We start from the raw sequence: 22,069 nt of genomic DNA on the forward strand, positions 1-22,069 counted from the left end.
GTCGCTGACCCACTGCCTCTGGGTCTCGTGCAGGGATAGGAGCCATATGGCTCGGGTGGGGACATGGTGGCAGTGAGCCTGACTGAGGCTGCCACTGAGAGCCTAATCAGCCTCACACCACGGGGTGAGTCCCCAGCGTGGCCGCCTGCCTTTCTGCTCTAAGCTCTGCGCCACGGGCTGCACAGCATCCCAGCTCGGGCTCAGGCGAACGGTGTGGTCCTGCTTTGGTGTTTGTTTCCCAAGAGCTAGCCGCTTCCTGGAGCCATCCTCTGCCTGGGTCGCAGGAGCCCTCATGGAGGAAGGCGGGCAGGCGGGCTGAGCAGGAGCTGCGGGGTGGTGCCATGGTGTGGGCTGTGGCTGAGAGGCAGTGAGGCTCCTGCAGAGGACAAAGGTGGCCTTTCGGTGGAGGATTGAAGAGGTGGAGAGTCTGGACCCTGCTGGCCAAGTGTGCAAGGGGTGCTGCGGAGAAGAAGGTGGGGTGAGGACAGGGCAGGGGTTGGGGTCCCCGGTGCCGCCAGGCCGGGGTGTGGCCTCACAGACAGCTGCCTCCACTGTGCGAGCGGTGAGAGAGGGAGAGCTCTGCCTTCCTCCTCCAAGGGCGCCAGTCCCATCACGGGGTCTTCCCTCAGGACCTCCTCCAAACCCCATCATCCCAAAGGCCCCGCCTCCAGGTGGGTTGGGTTTCAACATGAGAACTGTGGGGGGACACAGGTAGTCAGCCAGTAACAGCCTGCCTCTTCCAGGTGGGTCTTCCCAGGGAGGCTCTGGGTGGGCTGTAGCTGGGGTCGGGGCTGTGTTGCTGGGGTGACAGCTGGCGGTGGCCAGCCAGCCTAGGGAAGGCCCCTTGGGAAGGAGGCGCCCCTCCTCAGAAGACTGAGACACATGGCGTTACCTCACTGGGCCTGTTTGCTTGTCCGTAGACTGGGGGTGACAGTGCCCGCCACCCCCCATATGATTGTCATGACACAGGAGGATCCCAGTGGCAGGGCCCCTGTGAGCAAGGCCTGCACCTCCAGAGGACTCGGCAGTGGTAGCCAGTAGCCCCGGCGGAGGCCCATGTGGTCCTATAAGTATGCCACCAGGCTGGTGTTTCATTCCCATTTTAACTTTAGGGAAACTGAGGCTCAGAGAAAGGAAGTGGCTGAGCCCGTATTACATGGTGGAGAAGTGAGAGGAGGGCAGGCAGCCGGCCGGGGAGGTGACAGCGGCCCTGGCACTGCACTCCCTGGGGAGACAGCAGCGTCCCCTCCGGCAGGTGCTCCCCACTGGGATGCGGGGGGGCTCCCCAAAGGGAGAGCCATCCCCCCCCGACGGCCACTGCGCACCACAACACGCAGAGGGCGTCACGCAGGGACACACGCTTACACCCGTGGGGATGCACGGAACACAGGCTCACGGGACCCATGCAGAGGATCACAAACATACGTGCAAAGGGACAGGGACACATAAGGACACAGAGACTCAGGGATACATATACACATGGGGACACACATGAAGAGACACACGTTCTCTCCAGCAGTCCCCGCAAACCGGTTCTTCTGAGTTGCTCTCCACCCTCAGACCCCCAGAAGTGTGGTGCTGACTGTCCCCAGGTTCCAGTGGGGTCCTAGCCCTCTCTCTTCTACAGCTCTGTCTGGGGTTGTTTGCATGAGATGCTGTCACAGGACAGTCCTTCCCAACCATGTGACCTCACCCACCACAGCCTGGATGCTGAGGGGCTGTGACCCAGGTGTGGCCTGGGCCCTGCCCCGGCCTGTGTGCCCCAGAGGACCTGACAGGCAGGTGGGACTAGAAGTGGTGAGTGTTTCTGGGAGAGACATCCACTTGGCAGGTATCTTCTTGGCCAGCTGGTATCCCCACAGGAGCTGGTTACCAGAGAGGAGGCCCAGGTGATGGCCACGGCCCAGCAGAGTGGCCCTGCGCCAGGCCTGTGCAGACTCACTTGGACCCCCTTCACCGCATCTTTTCCATCCATTCCCTTCGTTTCTCTGCCCTCCTCCCCCGGATCTTCTATCCTTGGCCTCTGCTGTCCCTGAAATGGGCCGATAGCGATTGCTGTATTCTCACTGGGACTGTGTGAGCAGCAGGAACCTCCCTTGGCTTGGGGCTTCAGGCCGGGTTGGCCACCCAGCTGAGCCAGGAAGGAGGCATCCATTGGGGTCGGCCCCAGACTGTGGGTCAGGATGGGCCCACCAGCCTTGAGAGTCTGGGCCCCTGGATTGGGAAGGCTTCATCCCTCAGAATGTCCTGTGCTGGGGTGCCAGGAACCTGGGGAGAGAGGGATGAGAACGTGGTGCACAAACGCCGCCCCTTCCCCCCCCAGTACCGCTGACTCCAACCCCTCCTGCCCTCCATTTCCTGACTCTAGCCTCTTTGCTGGGGTCTGGGCTCCCTTTGTGAATCTGTCAGTATCACGGTTGGAGGCCCTATTTTCCCAGGGCTGGGAGGCCCCTCCTTCCCGCCCCTTTGCTGGACAGTTTCTGTTCAGGCACACCGCAAGACCCGGGGTGGTCTGGGACTCGGTCAGCGAGGCCTGGTGCCTCCTCAGGACAGAGGGCAATCGGGACGTGACAGGGCAGCCTCACGGCGATGGGGCCCTACGCTTAGAGGACAGCAGTGGCTGTCTCTAAGGGGATCAGTGAGGGGTCAGCAGGTGACATGCACCACGGTCCTCAGAGATGGGGTGCAGCACGCAGCAGGGCACGGGCTGGTACACCACGGGCACTCGAGCAGGCTAGGAGGCATCAAGGTACCTGCAGCTTTGGGACTTCTCTTAGGAAGATGAGGGTTTGCACAGGTCGGGGTGTTTGAGGAGGGCCCTGGCATCTGTCAGAGCATCAAAACTGAGTCTGCCCATCAGAGTGTCTGCAGCTGCAGCCCAAGCGCACTGGGCCTGTGTGCCCCCCACAGTCGGGCCTGTGTGCCGCCCGCAGTCAGCCCTGTGAGCCTGGCGGGCTGCCAGTAGTGCCAGGGTAACAATGGTCTTGTGGAGGATGAAGGTGACATTTCAGAAGAACGTGTGAGCAGCAGGACCTGGCAGGGGCGAGAGTAAGCCAGCTGGTGGCAGGGGGGTTTGCAGGGCAGCCCTGAACACTGGGCATTTCTGACTTGCCAGCCCAGGGGGCCAGTCCACTTCCGTGCTGGACATAGGGCGCCCTCTGCTGGTAATGTCCAGAAGCTCAGCGCCTTTGTATGGGAAAGGTTGGCTGTCCTGCCGCCTCTCCACCACTCACACAGGGTCCCTTGGTCCCCGCCCCCCGGCTGGTAGACCGTCTGCTGTCCCTGCCGAGGAGGCTGCCATCCATTCATCCCTGAGGACCTTGGTGTCCCAGGACCCTGCCTAGACGTGTTCCCTGATGTAGACCCAGCAGACAGAGTATCTCTGGGGTCTCCAGCACCGTATGGGACGTTTCTCCAGGTGTACATCTTTCTCACCTCCCAAGGGTGCCGACGTCAGGGGGCGACTATAAGTGCCGGCACATCATGGCCCTGGCACGCTGCCGCCTTCCAGCCTTTCGACTTTCCATCCCATGGGCTCCAGTGGCCCCTGTTCAAGTCAGCTGTCTGGGGCCCGGGGCTGGCGGACCACTGTGAGCCAAGCCGCGTGCCATAGTGATGCCTTTGCCTCTGGGGGGGTGTGGGCCCAGGCTCTGCTGCCCGCAGCTCCTGCAGAAGGCGTAGGAGAGTTCAGGGGGCCCGAGGCCCCTGAGAGGACATTGAGGCTGCAGGCAGTGGACCTGCTGAAGGCCGGGGGTGGGGAGGTGGGGGGCTAGCGCGCCCTCCGCAGGGGAGACCTGTGCATCTTTGCCTGCTCTGGGATGTGTCCCTGATCCTCCGGACCCTTCCCTGGCCATCACGGTGAGGGGCGGGGAGTTGGCCTCTCTGGGGGGGCCTTCCCTGAGGCCAGGCTGGCCAGACGCCCACTGAGCTCCTGGGCCCCCTGGGTTTAGCAGCCCCCAAAGGCAGGCTGCAGAGCATCCATGCTTGCTCATTTGCTGTGCTGCCTGGGACGGGTGGTGGACCTCTCTGAGGCTGGCTTCTCATCTGTGAAATGGGCCTTAGTATCTGCCCGTGGGGTGTTGTGGGGATCACATCCAATGGCTGGCTATGTGCTTGCACAGCATGCCTGGAACGGGTGTAGGGAGGGCTTGCTGGGTCAGCCTTTCACCCCATCTCCCTGTCCTCAGTGTGGCACAGCATGGCCCTTAGGAGGTGCTGGACACTGTTGGTTGGAGGAATTACTGACTTACCTCCATGTGCCCATCCAGCACCCTGTGGAGCTGTGTGAGCCGAGGTAATCCCTTGTCTTTCGGGTGAAGCACCCAGTACAGAAGTGCATGGCTTGCTAGGGGCTAGTGCCTCCCGCCTCTGCTCACTCCAGGTGCCCAGTAGGCCCTGGGGAGGCCACCTCGGGCTCAGGCTGCAGGTGTCCCAGCATCCTGTGTCAGTGGGCACCCTGCCTGGCCTCCCGCCGCCCTCGGAACCAGGCCTGGCCCCCTTACACACCCCCTCCCCGTGCACCAGGTGCCCTGTCCGTGCCCAGAGTGCTGCACTCTTCCTGAGGGCCTGCACCATGGCGGTCCCTCTGGGGGAGTGTTCCCTGCATCATGTGGCTGGCCTCGTGCCCACTCTGGGTATCCATTTGCTGCCCTGGAGAGGCCTGGCCTCGCTGCTGAGAGGTGCTCCCTCCATCGTTGTCACAGCAGACTGTTGACTTGGCTGTAACAGGTCCCTCCCTGGCATTCAGACTGATGGCTGTCACCCCTTCCAGTCGTCCTCTACCACAGGCCAGGCACCCAGGAGGGGCTGGAGGAGTATGTGCAGCACATGCACTTGCTGGGATGAGGGAACACCCCAGAAACTGGGTCTGAGGGTTGGAGGTGCAAGGAGAAGAGGCCACCCACACCCCCAGTGGCCCACTACCCTGACCTGAGCCCCCGTCCCCCTCCTCACCCACAGCACCGGCAGCTGCTGAAGGACAGCTTCATGGTGGAGCTGGTGGAGGGGGCCCGCAAGCTGCGCCACGTCTTCCTGTTCACCGACCTGCTCCTCTGCACCAAGCTCAAGAAGCAGAGCGGAGGGTGAGTGTCCTGCAGCCCGTCCTGCTGGCAAGGGAGGGTCTCTGGGAGGCTCAGGGTCAGTTTTGTATATGGAGGAAACATAGCTCTTTAAAGACCTTTCGACATGGGCCTGGAGGGCTAGGTAACTGTGCGGCCAGGCTGCTCTCAGTTAACTTACATTCCGTTTCCAGCTGGGTGTAATGCTGGGCTCAAGGTCAAAGGTCATCTCTAACAATCTAGATATGTTCCAGGTCGGGGTGGGTGACCAGGCAGTTACCCTACAGTGAGAGGGGAACCTGACTATAACCTCAGGTGTTACTGCAGGACTGTCATTCTGTGACCTGGGAAGAGTGAGTGACAGAAGAGGGGGCTGCCAGGTCTAGTGCAGGCTGGCAGGTGGCAGGGTGGGGATGGCTGCCCCTCCCCTGCCCTTGGCAGGTATCACTAGATGATCGCTGCAGTTCGTTTCCCCAAACATGGTGATGGCTCCTGAGTTGTTCTCAGCGTAGGCGTGCAGAACCCCCACAGCCCCTCCCAGGGACCAGACCTCCCAGGTTGCATGGGCTGGAATGGAGGAAAGAAGGTCACGTTGGGAAGGACCAGAACTGGGCCCTTCCCCCCATTCTGCCATCATCATACTTAGTGGATTTAATGAACTCAGAAGAGAGCCTCGATTTCCCCAAGGCAGGGAATTACACATGGTAGATCGGCTGCTCCTCGTACTCTGCAGCTCTGGGGTACTGCAGTCCTGCCATTGGTGCCTCGGTGTGCCCCATGTCAGGGAGCCCATGAGCTGCCACCATCGGCACAGGGTAAGATTGATCGGGGTTGGTCAGACCCCTCCGGGCCGGATCACACATGCGGGGGGCGGGTCCCCAGGAATCACAGAGCCTGGTTTGTCAGGGTCTGCCAATGGCCTCCTCCCAGCCTGTTACATGGACCATGTGCTGGGTTTTAAAGTCATGCAAACTGTGCAAGCCACAAACAGTTTTCTGGCTCTTGAAAGCAGTGCTGTTAGCAAAGAAAGTCAGCCAGTATGCTAACGTGCTTTTTCCCCTTCCCAGCAAAACCCAACAATATGACTGCAAGTGGTACATCCCTCTCACGGACCTCAGCTTCCAGACGGTGGACGAGTCAGAGGCGGTCCCCAACATCCCCCTGGTACTGGACGAGGAGCTGGATGCCATGAAGATCAAGATCTCTCACATCAAGAACGACATCCAGAGAGAGAAGGTGGGGCCCACTGGGTGGGAGCAAGGGGGGTTCTGTGGCTCGAGTGGGCAGCAGCCCCTTGCCCACAGGCCAGTGGGTGAGCTCTGCTGTGCAAGATCCCCCACTTCCAGGACCCCTGTGGGCCCTTGGAGCAGTGGGCATCCTGTCAGGAGCCTCCTGGGACACAGGGTTGGGGAGGTGCCCAGCTGCCCTGACGGAGCCCCAGGAGGGAGCATGCACCCCTGGGGGGTTCTGGACTGCCCCGGCTTGCTTCCGGAGAGGTTGAGAAGACTTGAGGGGCTCCTCCCTCCTGTGTAGGGTCCTCCTGAGCCAGAGCAGGGGCTGTGCAGTGGCACAGATGGGTTGGGCCTCAGTCCAGGGACACCCAGCTGAGGTGGATGCAGCAGGACGGGTCATCCTGAGCCCTCACCCGCCTGCTGTCCTACTGCGCCACAGGCCCAGTAGGCTGGGGAAAGCGCCGGGAGACCTGTGTGACTGCGAGGTGGTTTATTCATCCAGATGGGGCTGTGACCTCCGCAGCCAGGTGTCCTGGAGCAGACGGCAAGCCCGGGCTCTGTCCTCCAGCTCTCGAGCCCTGTGCCTGGCCACCGCTGCTGTCGTCCACGCTGTGCCCGTCATTTAGTGGCAGGCAGCGTGGTCTCCTCCCTCAGGTGGAGGGGCTTCAGGAGGGAGGCACACAGCCCGTGGCTGGGAGGGTTTTCCTGACCAGGCCCCAGGGATGTGTCTAGCCCTCCATCAGGACCCTCACATACACTCTGGGGAGGCCTGACACTGAAGTGTGGTCAGACCCAGGAAGGCAAAGGGGCCCTCGGGGGCACCGTGGCCCCCTGGATATTGTCCAAGTTTGGAGGGATCAAAAGAAGGGAGTTTGGAAGGTGCCTTCTCTGCCCTCATGAGGAGGACTGTGATTCCTTCAGGAAGCATTGATTGAGCATGCCTGGCAGCCCGTGCTGGGCCTCGCCCTGTGGCCCCTGTCCGCTGACCGAGGCCCGAGCGCTGGGGGCAGTGGGGACTGGCCGAGTGGGCATAGGTGGCACAGGTACAATGAAGTGAAGTGAGTGTGCGGCCTCTCCCCACAGAGAGCAAACAAGGGCAGCAAGGCCATCGAGAGGCTGAAGAAGAAGCTCTCGGAGCAGGAGTCGCTGCTCCTGCTCATGTCCCCCAGCATGGCCTTCAGGGTGCACAACCGCAATGGCAAGGTGAGCACCCGCCGGGTCCCGCCTGGCAGGCCATGGGCCCCTGCTCTCCCAGGCAGACCCACCAGGCCCCCAGCGCCCAGGTGGCCTTTGCAGCGGCAGCCCATTTCTTCTGGAAAGCATCCCCTTGCGAAGAGAGGCTTATCTAGCATGGCAGGCACCAGCACATGGGCCTTTGACCGGCGCGCTTGGGCCACAGCCCCCAGGCTGACTGCTGGGAGTGGGGGGGTCTCCAGGGAGTCTGGGGCAGTGGGGGTGGGGGAGGGCTGGCAAGTTTCTGCAGACTCGGGCCTTTATACAGGGGTGCCATCTGGGAGGGAGCCTTGTAGGCAGGAGAGGTCCTTTCCCTCCCGGGTCTGGCTCCTAGTGCCCTGGCAGCCTGGGACTCTCCCTCCACGGGTGTCAGACACACCTGTCAGCCTGCAGCTGGGAGAGCCAGCAGGTAAGCTGTCTAGGACCCTTGTCTCGGGGTCACGGCTCAGGGCTTACGGGTTGGACACAGGTGGTCAGGGCAGCATCAGCCCTCACCTCTGCAGATCCCACCTGGTAACCTCCCTGGCCCTGAGCTACAACACTCCGCGCTCTGACCCAGGCAGTCCAGGCGAGAGCTGGTGCCAGAGGCGGGCCTGCAGAGGGCGCGGGAGCTGTGGCCCAAAGCCCAGCTGGCGGGAGGGCCGGGGAGTCCCAGAAGCGATGGGCCGTGCCGTGAGCCCCACCGGCCCCAGGCCGGACCAGGGTGCGTGTGCCTTGTGGGGGTGCCCCAGAGGACTCCACACAGATGGCGGCCAGAGCACTGCCTCAGCTGGAGCAGAGATAACTGGGCTGTGTCCTCGCCTTCCTAGAGTTACACATTCCTGATTTCATCTGACTACGAGCGCGCCGAGTGGAGGGAGACCATCCGGGAGCAGCAGAAGAAGTGTAAGTGGCTCTGCCCGGTAGGCCCTCTGCTCCGGGACCTTGGGGTGGATGCTGCGCTCCTCCTGTGGTTTCCGACCTTTCGGTTCCCCAAGGCGGCTGCGCGTGGGGCTTTGCTCCAAGTGAATGTTCTGTGGAGCTCTGACAGGAAACCATTGGAGAGTTGGTGTCCTGCTAGGGCCCCATGCCCTCCGTGCTTCCAGGCCTCCCCCGCATCCCCTGTGTGCCACCCCACTGACCCTCTGCCCTCCTCTAGGAGCCCTTCCCTCTCTCCCAAGCCTCCCCTGGATTCCCAGCCTGCCCCCTGGGGCCACCTTACACCCTTGCTGCCTTCCCCTGGGCCTGCCCCCCACACACAGCTCACCCCCCTTGCCTGCCCGTCCAGGCCTGCCCCACACCCCAGCAGGTGCTGATGCCAAAGGGCCCTTGACTGAGCCCCCCCTGGACAGCCAAGCTGCTGGCCCCACTCCCCTGTCTCTGTGGCCTCCCCATGACACTCTCAGGGCAGGGCGCTCACTCCCCTTGAACAGCCGAGCCCCTCTGCTGGGTGCTTCTCTCTGTGCACAGTTTTTTCCCGCCCAGCTCAGAGCTGCCCCTGTGCTGCATGGCAGTCTTCATGGGTAGGAAGCAGACCCACCCCAAGTCCTGGGGCTATAGCTGCCTGGTTCCCTGCTCTGCCCCCGAGCCGTATGGTTTGGGACTCCTGAGCTGTCCTGGCTAAGTGGCTCCCACCTGCTCTCTCTGTGTGCCACTGTCCCACTTGCAGGGGCACCTGGCTGAGCACTGACTGTGTCCAGGGTGGGCTGGGGCTCCACGTGCCTGCCCTGTGCTGATCCGTGCCCCTCCCCGCCTCCCTGCAGTGCCCCTGCGTCCTGGGGAACAAGGCACTCCTGGCAGCTCTGGTGGCTGCTTCCCGCAGCCCTGCCTGTGCTCGGTCCCCAGGGCACCCAGACCACTTGCAGAGTGGCGGCATCTTCCCTGCTCAGCATTGTACAGAAATAAGCCCATTTCCTCGCCAGGGGAGAGATGGGGCCCGCATTAGCAGGGTAGGGGGCAGAGCTGTGCTGGGTGTCCGGGGACACCCTACGGGAAGATGCTCCAGGCGGCCCTCTCACACTTGCCGTATGGCTGTGCTTGGGTTGCAGGCAGATACCTATGTTTCTAAGCATTATGCTGATTCTTCTCATCCTCTGGGGCTTCTGGGGCCACACATCACTCTGCCACTTACTGCTGCTCGCTGGGGCATGGTGAGGGTCCAGTGCGGGGACCTAGGAGTAGTGCCCTCTGGGTGTCCCGGGAGGTCTGAGAGCCCTGTAGACAGACCGGCTGGCTGATGCACCCATGCTCCCCCGTCTCAGGCTTCAAAAGCTTCTCGCTGACGTCCGTGGAGCTGCAGATGCTGACCAACTCGTGTGTCAAGCTCCAGACTGTTCACAGCATTCCACTGACCACCAACAAGGAAGGTGGGCCGCCCTGCAGAGGCCACCGCCCCTCCCATGACGGCGCTGTCCTTGGGGCCGTGTGTGTGCCGTTTGGGCCTGTCGGCCCCTTCCAGGGGTGGCGGGATGGGTTAGGGGTGGTGTCTCCCCGGCTGCTGGCTGCTTAAGGCGACCGATGGCTTTGTCCCTGGTCACAAGGCACTCCTCAGACCTTCCCTGCCCTGGGTCTCATCCTGCCCCTCTGTCCCCACTAGCCAGGTGCTTCCCTCCCACATACTCTGTCATGCTGCATTTTGCGTACACTCTGGCATACACGCACGCTCCTTGACACAGGTACATGCTTGTATACGCATGTGCACGTGTACCCACGTTGCTCACTACCCCGACCCCTCGCCTGTCCTGGGAACATTACTACATCTTGTCTCAGTCACTGGTCAACCTGTGCTGTGACCCCAACTTAGATCCTAAGGTCCTTGAGCCATAGGCCACAATGGGTTTGTTCCTGGCTCATGACGTCATCCTGCCCCTTGCCAATGACAGTCACATGGTGACCCCTTGAGGGTCGATTTTGAAGCAGAGCTTGTCACCTGCCTCCCCTCTCAGAACAGACGCTCACTTCTCGTCTCTTGCACAGATGACGAATCTCCCGGGCTCTCCGGGTTCCTGAATGTCATCGTCCACTCCGCTACTGGCTTTACGCAGAGTTCACGTAAGTGGCTGGTTTGCGGAGGGAGGTGTCAGGGCACTGAGCCAGAGGGCATGGGTGCCAGGGGCTGGCCCCCTTTACCAGCAGGCATCATTGAGGTGCTGGTGCTGGTTGATGCCCAGAGGGACCTGCCATTTCTGTGCCTTCCTCAGGTCCTGCGAGCCAGTGAGCTGCCCTGTGCAGCCGTGTCCTGTAATCACAGGTGCCACAGTCTGCAGACAGAAAATATGGCCTAGGTTCCAAGCTAGGGGGGCCATGGCACCTTGACCCCATCAGCAAAGTAGATTTGGCTGCTCTGACGAGCTGGATGGATACCCTCTTCCTCCTTTCCCTTTGGAGGGGTCCCCCATCTACTCGAGCTGTCAGCGCAGTGAGGGCTGGCTGATTTCAGTCCGGGAGGAGTGCTGCACACCTCAGCGTGGCTCCACGCAGGCCCTCAGGGCCCCTTGGAGGGTCCAGGACGTAGGGAAGGCTCCGTTTTGCCGGCCTTTCCTGCTATTGCTGCAGAACAAAACGAGAATCCCCGAACAAGCCACAGAAGAAAAGGTTATTACCTACAAACCATCCATACGCCATAAGGGACGTGTGCCCAGGATGTATAGAGAATTCACAGAATTCAATACTAAAGAGAAAACCCAATAAAAAAAATTAAGCAAGAGATGTTCGTTGACCTTCCCCAAGGACATCCAAATAGCTAGTAAGCACAGGAAGAGACGCTCAATTAAAACTGCAGTGCGGTGCCACCTCACACCCACCGGGATGGCAGTAGTCAGAAGGATTCCCAGCGGTGGATGCTGGCTGGGAAGTGGGGAGAACTGGGCCCTCAGACACTGCTGGCGGGAATGCAGAGCAGCTCAGCCACCCTGGAAGACACTTTCTTGGATTCTTAAAGTTAAACACACCCCTGCCCTGTGACCCAGCAGCCTCTCAAGTATTTACTTGAGGAAATGAAAACATATGTCCACATAAAGACCTGGACATGAATGATAAACAAAGCATGGTTTATCCGTGTATGGACCAGCACTTGGCAATGAAAGGAGCTGCTGATACAGGCAGCAGCATGAATGAGCCTGAAAAGAGTTAGTGCTAAACAAAAGACCAGATGCAGACGACTACTTGTATATGAAATTTTTAGAAAAGGCAAAATGTGGAGACAGAAAGCCTATTCATGGTGGTCTGGGACGTGGGATGGGAGAAGTGACATCATTTGAACCCAAGGGGGCTTTTGGGGTGGGGGCAGAGTCCTGAAATGACCGTGGTGCAGTTCGCACAAGTGTGTGAATTCACCAAAAATCCTCTAACTTAAAACGGATGGCTTTTATGGCAGGCAGGTTGTACCTCGATAAAGCTGTCAAATGTCCGTTATTGTTCCCCAGGGCCCCTTTCTCTGTTAAGGCAGCCCCACAAATGCTGGTATTTTGGGGGCTTCCGCCTGGGCCTTCCTCCCTCGCTGCAGCTCCTTCCTGCTCCAGGGATCCTCCCGTCAGCAAGGCGGATGACGCCTGGCGCGACCTCCCCAGCCCTACTTATCTCTCCTGGCCTCCCTCTGTTGCCTTTCCATTTGTCTTCTCAACGACCCACGTTCTAGACTCCCCATGCCCAAATGGAACCTATCCCTGTGACCCCCAAACTTGTTCCTCGTATTTCATGTCCTGCTCATCCTGTGGCCAGGCTGGAAGCCACTGTCCAGGTCACAGGTGATATCAGTGACATGCCATTCTCCAGTGGAGTGTCTTCATTGCTCTGGCCACCTGCCCTGGCCTTCTCCCTGGTCTCTACCACCAGGCCTCGCCGCCCTCTGCTCACCCTGCACCCCACGACCTGCCTAGTCCTGAGCTGCTCTCGGTGCCTGGCACTGGTCTGCACCCTTCCCTGATAACCTGGTAAACTCACAGTGGGTCTGCGCAGGTTGTAGGCAGTTCCCTGGCCCCCTGGTGTGTCCCCCTGGAGGTGATGGCACATTTTCCCAGCCGTAGGGTCCTGAGCCCACAGAGGCTTGAGCTCACGTGGGGTTTGCCAGTGACTGCGTGACAGGTGTCCTGAGAGGCCCCGGTTCCCACTGCACTGCAGGCAGTCATTGCCGGAGGTGTCAGTGTGCGTGCTGGTCGCTGGTTTGGTGTTTACTTCCAAAAAGAAAAGACCATTTTCTTTCTTGTTTTGGAAATATCACGTGGGTAGTGTGGAAAAGCATGGTCACCCCCTGCATCTCCCTCCCGCAGATCTGTACTGCACCCTGGAAGTGGATTCCTTTGGGTATTTCGTGAATAAAGCCAAGACACGCGTCTACAGAGACACGACTGCGCCAAACTGGAATGAGGTGAGGCTTCCGGGCAAGTCTCGCCTGCCAGCCAGCCAGGATATGGTCCATGGAGTCTGGGAGCCTGAGCCCCTGGGGGCTTCCGGATGGCTTCCCCCGAAGGTGAAGCCGAGGCATTCCACCAGCACTCCAGGAATCTCCTGGGGCAGGGAAGGGGAGGATGTGTCCGAGAGATTTTATCTCCCTGTTCCTGAGAATCGTACTCCCCACCACCACCTATCACATAGAAACCACCTGTATTGCCAGAGAAGTGTGTTCAGGAAAAGAACTTAACAGGGCTTTTGTGCCGCCTTTGTTATTGCTTTGCGTTTACTTGGAAGGTTTCCATAGCGTGTTTCCTCATAAGTTGGAATGAGCTCACCCTCTTGGTTGCTGGAAACCAGGCCCTCTGCTCCCGGGGGCTGGGGACCCAAAGGCCCTGCTCTCTGGCCTCACTGGGCTGAAGGCTCCTGTGTGCTTGTCCCTGGTGTTGGTTTTCTAGTTTGCTGCTCGGTTTTTCTCCACCTTGGAGAACTGCCCGCATACCGTCTGGCTTTGGGCCTTCAGGAGCCGGGGGTAATTGCAGAGTGGCCAGTATCCATGAGGTCCCCGGATCTGTGAGAATGCCCTCTCCCAGCCTGGAGCAGTGCAGCCCTCAAGGGAGGTGGGCCACGGCAGCTGGGCTGCAGAGCGCCGCCACAGCCCACTCCTGCCGAGGAGGAAGCTAAGGCCCAGCGGACTGCCTGGGCCCCCTTGGGTTGTGTTGCTGGCGGAACAGTGAGGCCAGAACCCAGGTCTCGGCACCCCCTGCTCTGATCTGCGGCCCTGGGACACTGGGAGTCCGGTCGTCATAGCTCTGGGTGTCCCTGCAGAAGGGCTGCTGTGAGAAAGGGGAGATCAGAGCCAGTGGATCCATCAAAGGCTTTTCAGAGCGAGAGACCACGAGGCAGGGGTTCCAGACACTGTGCAGTGTTTTCGTTGTGAGCCAGAGCTGGAGGTTCACGGAACATTCTGGAGCAGCAAGTCACCTGGCAGCTGCCTTGGCTGTGCGTCTGGATCGTCCAGGGGCCTACATGTCCCTAGCATGCACACCCTCCCCACCCCCATTCAGACTCAGAAATGTCTGCTTTTCTCTTTCCCCCTCACCCTCTTCCATTTCCCTGCCAGGAACCCGTGCCGAGGAAGCATTGGTGGGACACAGAATTTGCTGAAGCTGTTGTGGGTGGAGGAGGAGGCTGGGGCCACTCCCCACAGCAGGCAACGCCAGAGCCTGTGGGGGGCTGTTCCTCCTCCAAGGCCTCTCTCTCTCCTCTGTCACCTCCCCGGATCAGTTATTTATTTCCCTTCAAACAGACATATATTTTTAGAGCAGCTTTAGGTCTGAGCAGAAAGGACAGGTTTCCCATATACCCCGCCATCCCTACACACACACAGCCTCCCCCACTATTGGTGCCCCAGAGTGGGACGCTTGTTACAGTCAGTGGACCTACACTGACACCCCATTATTACCCATATCCACAGCACATCTGCATTTGTGAGCAGCACCCAGGAGCCTCTGGCGCAGGTGGTGGGCGCTGCCCTTTGAGGTGCTGCTCGTGGAGTTTGCGTTAGGTTTGAGAGGCATCAGAGCTTCCGAAGCACGCAGACTGGGCCCCCGCGCAGTGCTCACAGGAAAGTAGTTTCTGAGGGTCTGTGTTGCAGGACGTAAACGAGGAGGTCCCCCTGGGGCAGCAAGGAGGCCGTCGTTGAGCCACGGAACAGAGGGGGCCCGTTGGGCCACACACTCAGGCCTGCCTGGTAACGCCCCTTGTCCCTGGGGCTGCAGGAGTTTGAGATCGAGCTGGAAGGCTCCCAGACCCTGAGGATCCTGTGCTATGAGAAGTGTTACAACAGAGCCAGGATCACCAAGGAGGACGGCGAGAGCACAGACCGGATCGTGGGGAAGGGCCAGGTCCAGGTGAGGCCCTCCCCCACCCCTGCCCCCGCCAACACACCCTCATGCCCCTGCCCCTGCCTCCCCTCATGCCCCCCGCCCAGATTGCCCTGTTCTTCCCCAGTGACGCCCAGAGGCCCTGAGATGGCCTGCGGTGGGGGACCCTGGGCTCGCAGAGGGGGCAGGCCCAGCCCAGACCCGCGCCGCGGGGACCCGGGGCCAGTGCCTTCGTGGGCCCTTTCCCGCCCCTCTCTCTGAGTGTTGTGCCCTGTCTTGTCCTATAAGAATTCCAGTTCAACTTGCCTTTCCAGCGGGCGCCCCAGTTCTTCATGGCCTCAGGGAAGCCCAGAGGCAGAACAGTGAGGCGAGGCCTCACCTGGGCCGCCATTACGAGGCCGCTTCTTGTAAAAGCCCGAGTCTCAGGGCCCACCTGTTGGACATCCCCTCTCTAGCCTCTAGATCCAGTTACAAGGGGGTGCGGCTGCATCCCTGAATGGGGTGGGCATAGATCCCCCCAGGATTCGGCATAGAACACGCTGGTGGGCACGTGCCCACAAAGGCCCAGCACGGGATCCCCGGGTCCTCAGGCCAGGAGGCCCTCAGTTCTTCGTAGTTTGCCTGGGCCCTGGAGGCCACCCCAGCTTTTACGTGCCTTGGCAGTTGGCAGCTGTGCCGCCGGCCTTGTGTGTATTGTAGCTGCACTCACGCTCTTCTGCACCCCTCTTAGGGAAAGCCCTGGTATCCACTTTCTTTATGGGGCATCTTAACCAGACGCAGCTAAGCAGGTTCCTCCTGCCCTGCCTGGGGGTGGGCACTGACTGCTCCCAATCCCCTAGTACCTACCCTGGGACCCAGGTGAAGCCTGTAGGGGAGTGGGCTGGGCCTCCCAGGTGCCTGGAGGGGGACAGGGCTCTCCAAGAAGCCCCACCTCCCTTCCCAGAGGGCAGGAAGTAAAAATCCTTTTGTGGTGAAACACTGAGCAGCAGGAAAGGTCGGAGGCAGGGTGACGCCCCCTTGAGCGCCTGTCTTTGCGGGAGGGCCGTGTGCTCACCACGCAGACAAGCAAGGCCTCAGTCAGCAATGGCTCCAGGCCCGCTGTGGTTCACCAAGTTTTTGGGAGACGCGCGCTGCCTCTTGTCCCACCTCGGAAGCTTGTTAGAGGACTCAGTGGCTCAGGGCCTCCGGGGCCCACCCTGTACCTTGAGACCAGGTCTAAGAGCAAAAATGCTCTCTGGTGGCCCTATTCCTGCCCCCGCCCCCCCACCAGCAGGCCCCACCCACACAGGGAAGTACAAAGACACTGAAAGAAAGCAGGTGAAATCCCTCTCACCCTGCGTCTCCGAGGGCAGCCGGCCTACAGCCTTGGCCGACCCCACAGACTAGACCCTCTAAGCGGGGCAGCCTGTCACCTGGACCTGAGTCCTACCTGTGGCCCAGTCTTGGCAAGAAGGGCACGGCCCCTCCTTGCTCCCGTCAGCCTGATGTACCATTGGGCCAGTTGTAGGGTCTTAGTAGCACAGGGCTTCAGGCTGCAGGCCAGTGTTAGTCACCCCACCCCTGGGGTCCTGGCCAGGAGCCTGTGACCAGCCGGGTCCTTACCTCCACCACCAGAGTACCCCCTTGACAGATGTGTGTGCTTACTGCATAGTCTGTCCGACAGTCTGAGGGTGCCAGGTGAGCACCCTACCCTGCCCCGTCCCAGGGGAGAGAGCAGCAATGTGGGGGCCAGCGAGGGACATCTGTTTGAGTTCCTGGCTGTTTGCTGTCTCTTCCCACCGCCAGATCGCAGTCTGCATTTCCCCACCACGTCCCTGGGGAGTTGTCCTCCGGCAAGCTCTACCTTGCTGGGCCTCCTAGGAGGACCCAGTCTCGGGCCGAGATAGGGATGGAGGACACGGACTCTGCTAAAAAAAAAATTTCCAGTGCTCTCTTTCCGGTGGCGAGGCCAGCTGCGCTCAGGGGGACTGTCAACCTGGGTGTAGGGCCGCTGCAGTGGAACCTGTAGCGGGGCGAGAAGGACCGGAACTCAATGCTGAACACGACCGGGAGACGTGGGAAGGTGTAGCAGGCTGGGGGGTGTCACTGGATGAGTTACTTAGAGGAAACGTCACGAGTACGGGGGAATCTGAACCAGCCTAACGGGAGTCTTGAAGGCAGGCCGAGGCACTCAGACATCACCTGGGGGCAGTGGGGGATGAGGAATGTGGCTACATGTCAGAGAATCAGCTATCAAGGATGGGGGAATCTTGCTAACTGACTTAGCAGGATTCTTGGTGAAGTTGGGCTCTTGGGTACCTGCCTGCGGGTGAGGCCTAGTTGGAAAAACAGCTCGGAGGAGCCTCTGAGTTTGGTCAAGGGGAGACTGTCGGCTCCCTCGGCCCCACCCCCACCACAGCTCCGGCGATGGGGTGAGTCCTCCCTCGGCCTGTCTAAACATGTTTCCCCACGTGTGAGCGGGCGGGGGTCGTGCAGCCGTGCGGGCCTTCGGGGTCGGCTGCCGCCCTCCGGATTGTTTGCCATCGTGCTGTTGGGGAGAGTGTGGGCTCTGGCCCCACCCCCATGTCTGTCTCTCCTTGAGTGGGAGGCCTGGCCCTGCGCCGGCATTAGCTGGGAAGGAATCCCAGCACTGCGGCGGGCATTTGTGAGTCACCCCGAGTGGGCAGCGCTGGGCTGTCCCCTGGAGACCCTGGGCTCCTGGAGGGGCTTGCTTATGAACCGGGATCCACAGGAGGAGAAGGAAGTCGGAGCCGCGGGGACACCCTGCTATGCCAGCCAGGCCTCTTCCCATCCCTGGCCCCCAGGGACACTTTTCTGTGTGGGGTACACAGGGAGAGGGGACGTCCATGACTTGGGGTTCCCACCATCCCACCCACTTTGCCTCATAATATCAACCACCTTCCAGCATGCCCTGTGGGAGGGGCATGTGGCCCTGTGGATCCTGCTGCTGGAAGTGGGGGGATAATGTGGCCCCTGCTACACACCAGGCACCCCCTACCCCATACATACCTTCACTCACACGTTGAGTAGGGGGCCCTAACTTCCAGTGAGGTGGGAAGGGCAGCCCCCAGGTGTGGGCGGCCAGGGAGAGATCTAGAGTTAGCCAGGAGGACTGGGCAGGTCCCCAGGCACCCTGAGAAGGAGACCAGGGGTGGAGGTCAAACCCAAGCTGCTCACATGCCTGTCTGGGGCCCTGGGGCCCAGTCTCATCAGAATCATCTGGGTCCTGGGGCCCAATCTCATCAGAATCATCTGGGGCCCAGTCTCCCATGCCTGGGCCCTGGGGCCGTCTGGTTTTACTCCCCTGCATGGTGCTGGTGAGCTGAGTGCTCAGGAGCCTCCAGGCTCAGGTTGCAGGCCTTGCTCTGCAGGTGCCTTGCCAGGGGCCCACCTCCTCCCCCAAAAGATGGGAGTTCTGTGAGAGGAGGGTGGAGGGCTCTACCTGCAGAAGTCAGGGCAGTGAGCTGGTCTTTTCAGAGCGTCAGGACACAGGAGTCCAAGCCCTCTGGGCAGACAGGTGCAGAGGTCCCGGGGAGGGGCCCCCATGGAAAAGCAGGGTCACCCAGTCCACGCCCAGACACCAGGAGCCCACCGCGCCACCCTGGGGACTGCCTGGGGCACCCAGGCATCACCGTCCGGAGCAGAGAGGCTTGGAAGGGAGGCCACTGTGGGTGCAGTGAGAGCCGGGCGGGGCACGTCCCGCCCTAGGGCAGCCAGGGGGCTTGGATGGCACGGCTGTTTGAGGGGAGTCAGGACAGAGAGGCCTTCACAGAGTTGGGATCCCTGAGGCCAAGGCTTCAGGGGAGGATTTTCCTAGATGGCGGTGTCAGCGTCCTATGCTCCAGGGACAGGAGGGGCACAGGATCCATGCAAGTGTGTGGGTTGTGGTGAAGCTGGAGGGCTGGGCAGAGGTGTCCAGCCTACTAATGGCCTGACCGGGTCCTCCTGGGGCAGGACTGGGGCCTCCCCCAGTGCCCCGGCATGTCTCGGGCCAGGGTCGGCAAAGCCTAGCAGCACTGAAGCCTCGTAGCTGTTTGGGTTTCTCCTTCAGTCTTTTCTGCTCTCTTCTGCATTTGCAAATTTTCTACGTTGACTAAATCCCCTCAGCCCCGGGTTTCTTCTGCTTAACAAGTACCTTTGTATTCTAGAATTTTGTCTTCTCCCATTTCTCCTGCTTAAGTGCCTACCTGGACTCACAACTCAAATTCCAGTGGGGGCAGCAGAGCTTATTTTGTTTAATATTTTACGTGAGTCTCGAATGAGATGGGCCTCAGGTCTCCAGTCTGACCCCTGCTTCATTCAGAGCTGGCACTCGGGACTGGCTTGTGTGGTTTCCCAAATTCCTCCACTGGCCCGGGTTGCTGGCTTCACATGTAGAAACCTGGCTGGATACAGCCCAGCAGGTACGACTCTGCCCTGTCTAGCGATGCCCTGGCAACAGCACTCCATCCCTTACCGAGCAGTGAGGTCCGCCCTCTCCCTGCTCAGCCACCCATTCTGCGGCACTTGTGCCCATGAGCCCACACCACAGTGCCTGGCAGCAGTGTGAATATGGAGAAACCATCAAGAGTGGAGCACGTATATTCACAGCAGTGCTGAGCAGGACAGCCTCAGGTGGGAAAGAGCCCAGGTGCCCATCTCCTGGTGAGTAGATAAACAAAATGTGGCCCCCCAGACGGTGGCATATTACGCAGCCATAAAAAGGGAAGGACACTGTGACACACACAATATGGATGACCCTTGAAGACACTATGCTCAATGAAATTAACCAGGCACAAAAGGATAAGTACTGCATGATTCTACTTAGATGAAGTACCTAAGATAGGCAAATGCCTAGAATTTGCCAGAGGCATGGTGGGGATGGGGAATTACTGCTTAATGAGTACAGTTTTTCTGTTCGAGATGATGAAGAAATTCTGGAGATGGGTGGCGGTGCTGGTGGTTTTACGACACTGTGGATGTTGTTAATGCCACTGAATCATGCACTTACCCACAGGGTACAGGGATGGACATGGGAGCCGAGACTCGATGAATCGCCCCCTCCATGAGGTCTCCGAGCCCCAGAGGGCACATCTGGCCCTGCTTGCGCAGCGCGCTGGGGAAGCCCTTGGTTCTGCCTCCCCTCCCCCAGCCACGCCCTGGCGCCTCAGCACCCTCACCTGCAAGAGGGCAGGCACCTGGCTCTCAGCAAACCCCAGGGCACGCAGTGAATGCTCACTCTCTGCCAGAATGTGTAGCAGATACATTTGCATTCATATCATAATGCATATATGTCTGGCCATGGAGATGCCACAGTGAATAAAGTAGACAAAAGCCCCGTCTTAAGCGAGCTTACCTTCTGGCAGAGGAGGTGGATCTCCACCAAATTAAAGATGAGGCGTGAAGACCCAGGAAGGAGACGGGGCAGGGGAGGTGTGGCATTTAGTCAGGGGGTGGGGGCAGCACACACTGTCACAAAGGCACCAAAAGGCCCCGCCTCTGTCACAGGAGCATCTCAGGGCCAGGCCCACTGCTCCCACAGGCCGTGCGCCCTGCCAGGGCCTCCTGTTGAGGCTGGTAAGGATGCTTTCCTGGCTGCTCTGGGGGTGGCTCAGGGGCGTGAGCAGCAGCAAAGCCAGTGTCACGTCCTAAACACTGCTTTGGAGGTGGCGGGTCCCAGGGGTCTCTTGCACCGGTAGCATAATAGCCATGATGATTATTTTTAACACATCTGAGGAGTTTCAGCTGTAAAAGTTGTCAACATGGAAAACCACAAGAGTAAACCCTTGTGCAGGTTCCCCAGTATGTGTCCTGAGAAAGCAGCATGGCCCCGGGGAGCGAGTGAGGCGATGGGGACCCAGGCCTTCCTTGTCCTATCGCAGACCACTTTGGGACCCTGTATCCTTTTTCTTTAACTGGCATACCATACGTGCATCCATTTCTAGTGCATAATTCAATGAGTTTCAGTGAATTTACAGAGTTGAGTGATTGTCCCTAATAATCCAGTTTTAGAATATTCCCATCATGCCAGGCGATGTCCCTTCCTGTTCCCATCCCCAGACTGACCTGCTTCTTGTCTATAGATTCGCACCTTCTATACATTTCATATGAACAGAATTAAACTGTATTATGCAGTCATTTGAACGGCTTCCTGCACTTCGCATAATGTTTTTGAGGGTCCTCCACGTCACAGCGAGCCTCGGCACTTCGTTCCTCTTTATGGCTGAATCGTGCCCCTTCGTGTGTACTCACATGCTACGTGTGGTTCGCCCACTCACCGGCTGGTGGGCACCTGGGGTGTTTCCAGCTTGGGGCTACTTACAGCTCAGCTGCGGTGAACATGTGCCCCCAGGTAGGTCCTCGTGTGAATGGATATTTTCCCTCTTCCTCCGTGGACAGCTAAGACTGTAAGTGGGGGTTGGGCAGCCGAGCGTGCCTCTGAGGACCTGCCCTGCGTGTCCGGAGCAGCTTCAGCATTTCGCTTCCCCACGGCAGCATGTGGGGCTCCTGTTTGTCCGCATCCGCACCGGCACTTGTTACCACCTATCCTCTCTAGGGCAGCTGTCCTTGGCGGCGTTCCTTTATCTGTTTAGGCAACGCTGGCACCTGGTTGGGATCAGAGAAGGGGAGCAAAGGGCCAAAGGTGTGGGCGGTAGAGCTCAAGAGGGCAGATGGCCGGGCTAGGAGCCGTCGCGGGAGAGCAGATTTCTTTTCCTGGGAGATTCTGTGGCTGTCTTAGAAGGCATGCTCCAGGGGGTGGGTTACAGTGGACACATGGAGCCAGTCAGCTGTGCTGGGGAGGCCCTGCTGGACCTCTCCTGGCCGGTGGCAGTGGGCATGGAGGAAGCTCGCCTATGAGGAGGCGAGGGAGGAGGCACACAGGCAGGCAGACCTTGGGGTAACCATCCCCCGAGCCCTCCGACCACAGTTGTTCCTTCAAGATCTCCACCTTGTCCAGCCCTGGGGGAGACACACAGGGACCCCCATGTTCCTCCTCCGGACAGCGGGTGTGAGCAGACACCCTGGCCCCGGCCCCGGGCAGCAGGCGCATTCCTTGCCGAGACCCCGAGGAGCCCTTGTGGGTATCCAAACCACGCTTGGTTTTTCCCTCGACCGCCATTTCCTGGTTCCCTCAACCTCAGTCTTCTATTTTTAAAAGCCCCGGCCCCCTGCTTGTTGACTTCCCGGTGCTTTAAATAGCCCCGTGAGAGAGCGTGCCAGCCTTAAATGTCTCTTGAGCCTGGACTGAGCCGAGCCACCAGCCTCATCACCGTCTAGCTCTTCGTGCCGCTTCCGCGTCACTCTGCACGCGTGG

At 59.9% G+C, this 22,069-nt stretch overlaps 1 protein-coding gene across 2 annotated transcripts in view; it reads left to right on the forward strand.

Annotated features, from left to right (window-relative positions):
* The window catches only part of BCR (BCR activator of RhoGEF and GTPase), a 107,866-nt gene that overhangs the window by 77,577 nt on the left and 8,220 nt on the right, over nt 1-22,069 (forward strand). For both annotated transcript variants that reach the window (XM_036993182.2, XM_073223540.1), the window contains exons 9-16: nt 4,960-5,081; nt 6,125-6,293; nt 7,373-7,492; nt 8,332-8,407; nt 9,763-9,867; nt 10,478-10,552; nt 12,769-12,866; nt 14,671-14,802. In XM_036993182.2, coding sequence (XP_036849077.2) covers nt 4,960-5,081; nt 6,125-6,293; nt 7,373-7,492; nt 8,332-8,407; nt 9,763-9,867; nt 10,478-10,552; nt 12,769-12,866; nt 14,671-14,802 — 897 coding nt within the window. The remainder of the gene's footprint in view (nt 1-4,959; nt 5,082-6,124; nt 6,294-7,372; nt 7,493-8,331; nt 8,408-9,762; nt 9,868-10,477; nt 10,553-12,768; nt 12,867-14,670; nt 14,803-22,069) is intronic.

Source organism: Manis javanica, chromosome 15 (genome assembly GCF_040802235.1).
Source record: "Manis javanica isolate MJ-LG chromosome 15, MJ_LKY, whole genome shotgun sequence".
NCBI classification, from domain to species: Eukaryota; Metazoa; Chordata; class Mammalia; order Pholidota; family Manidae; genus Manis; species Manis javanica.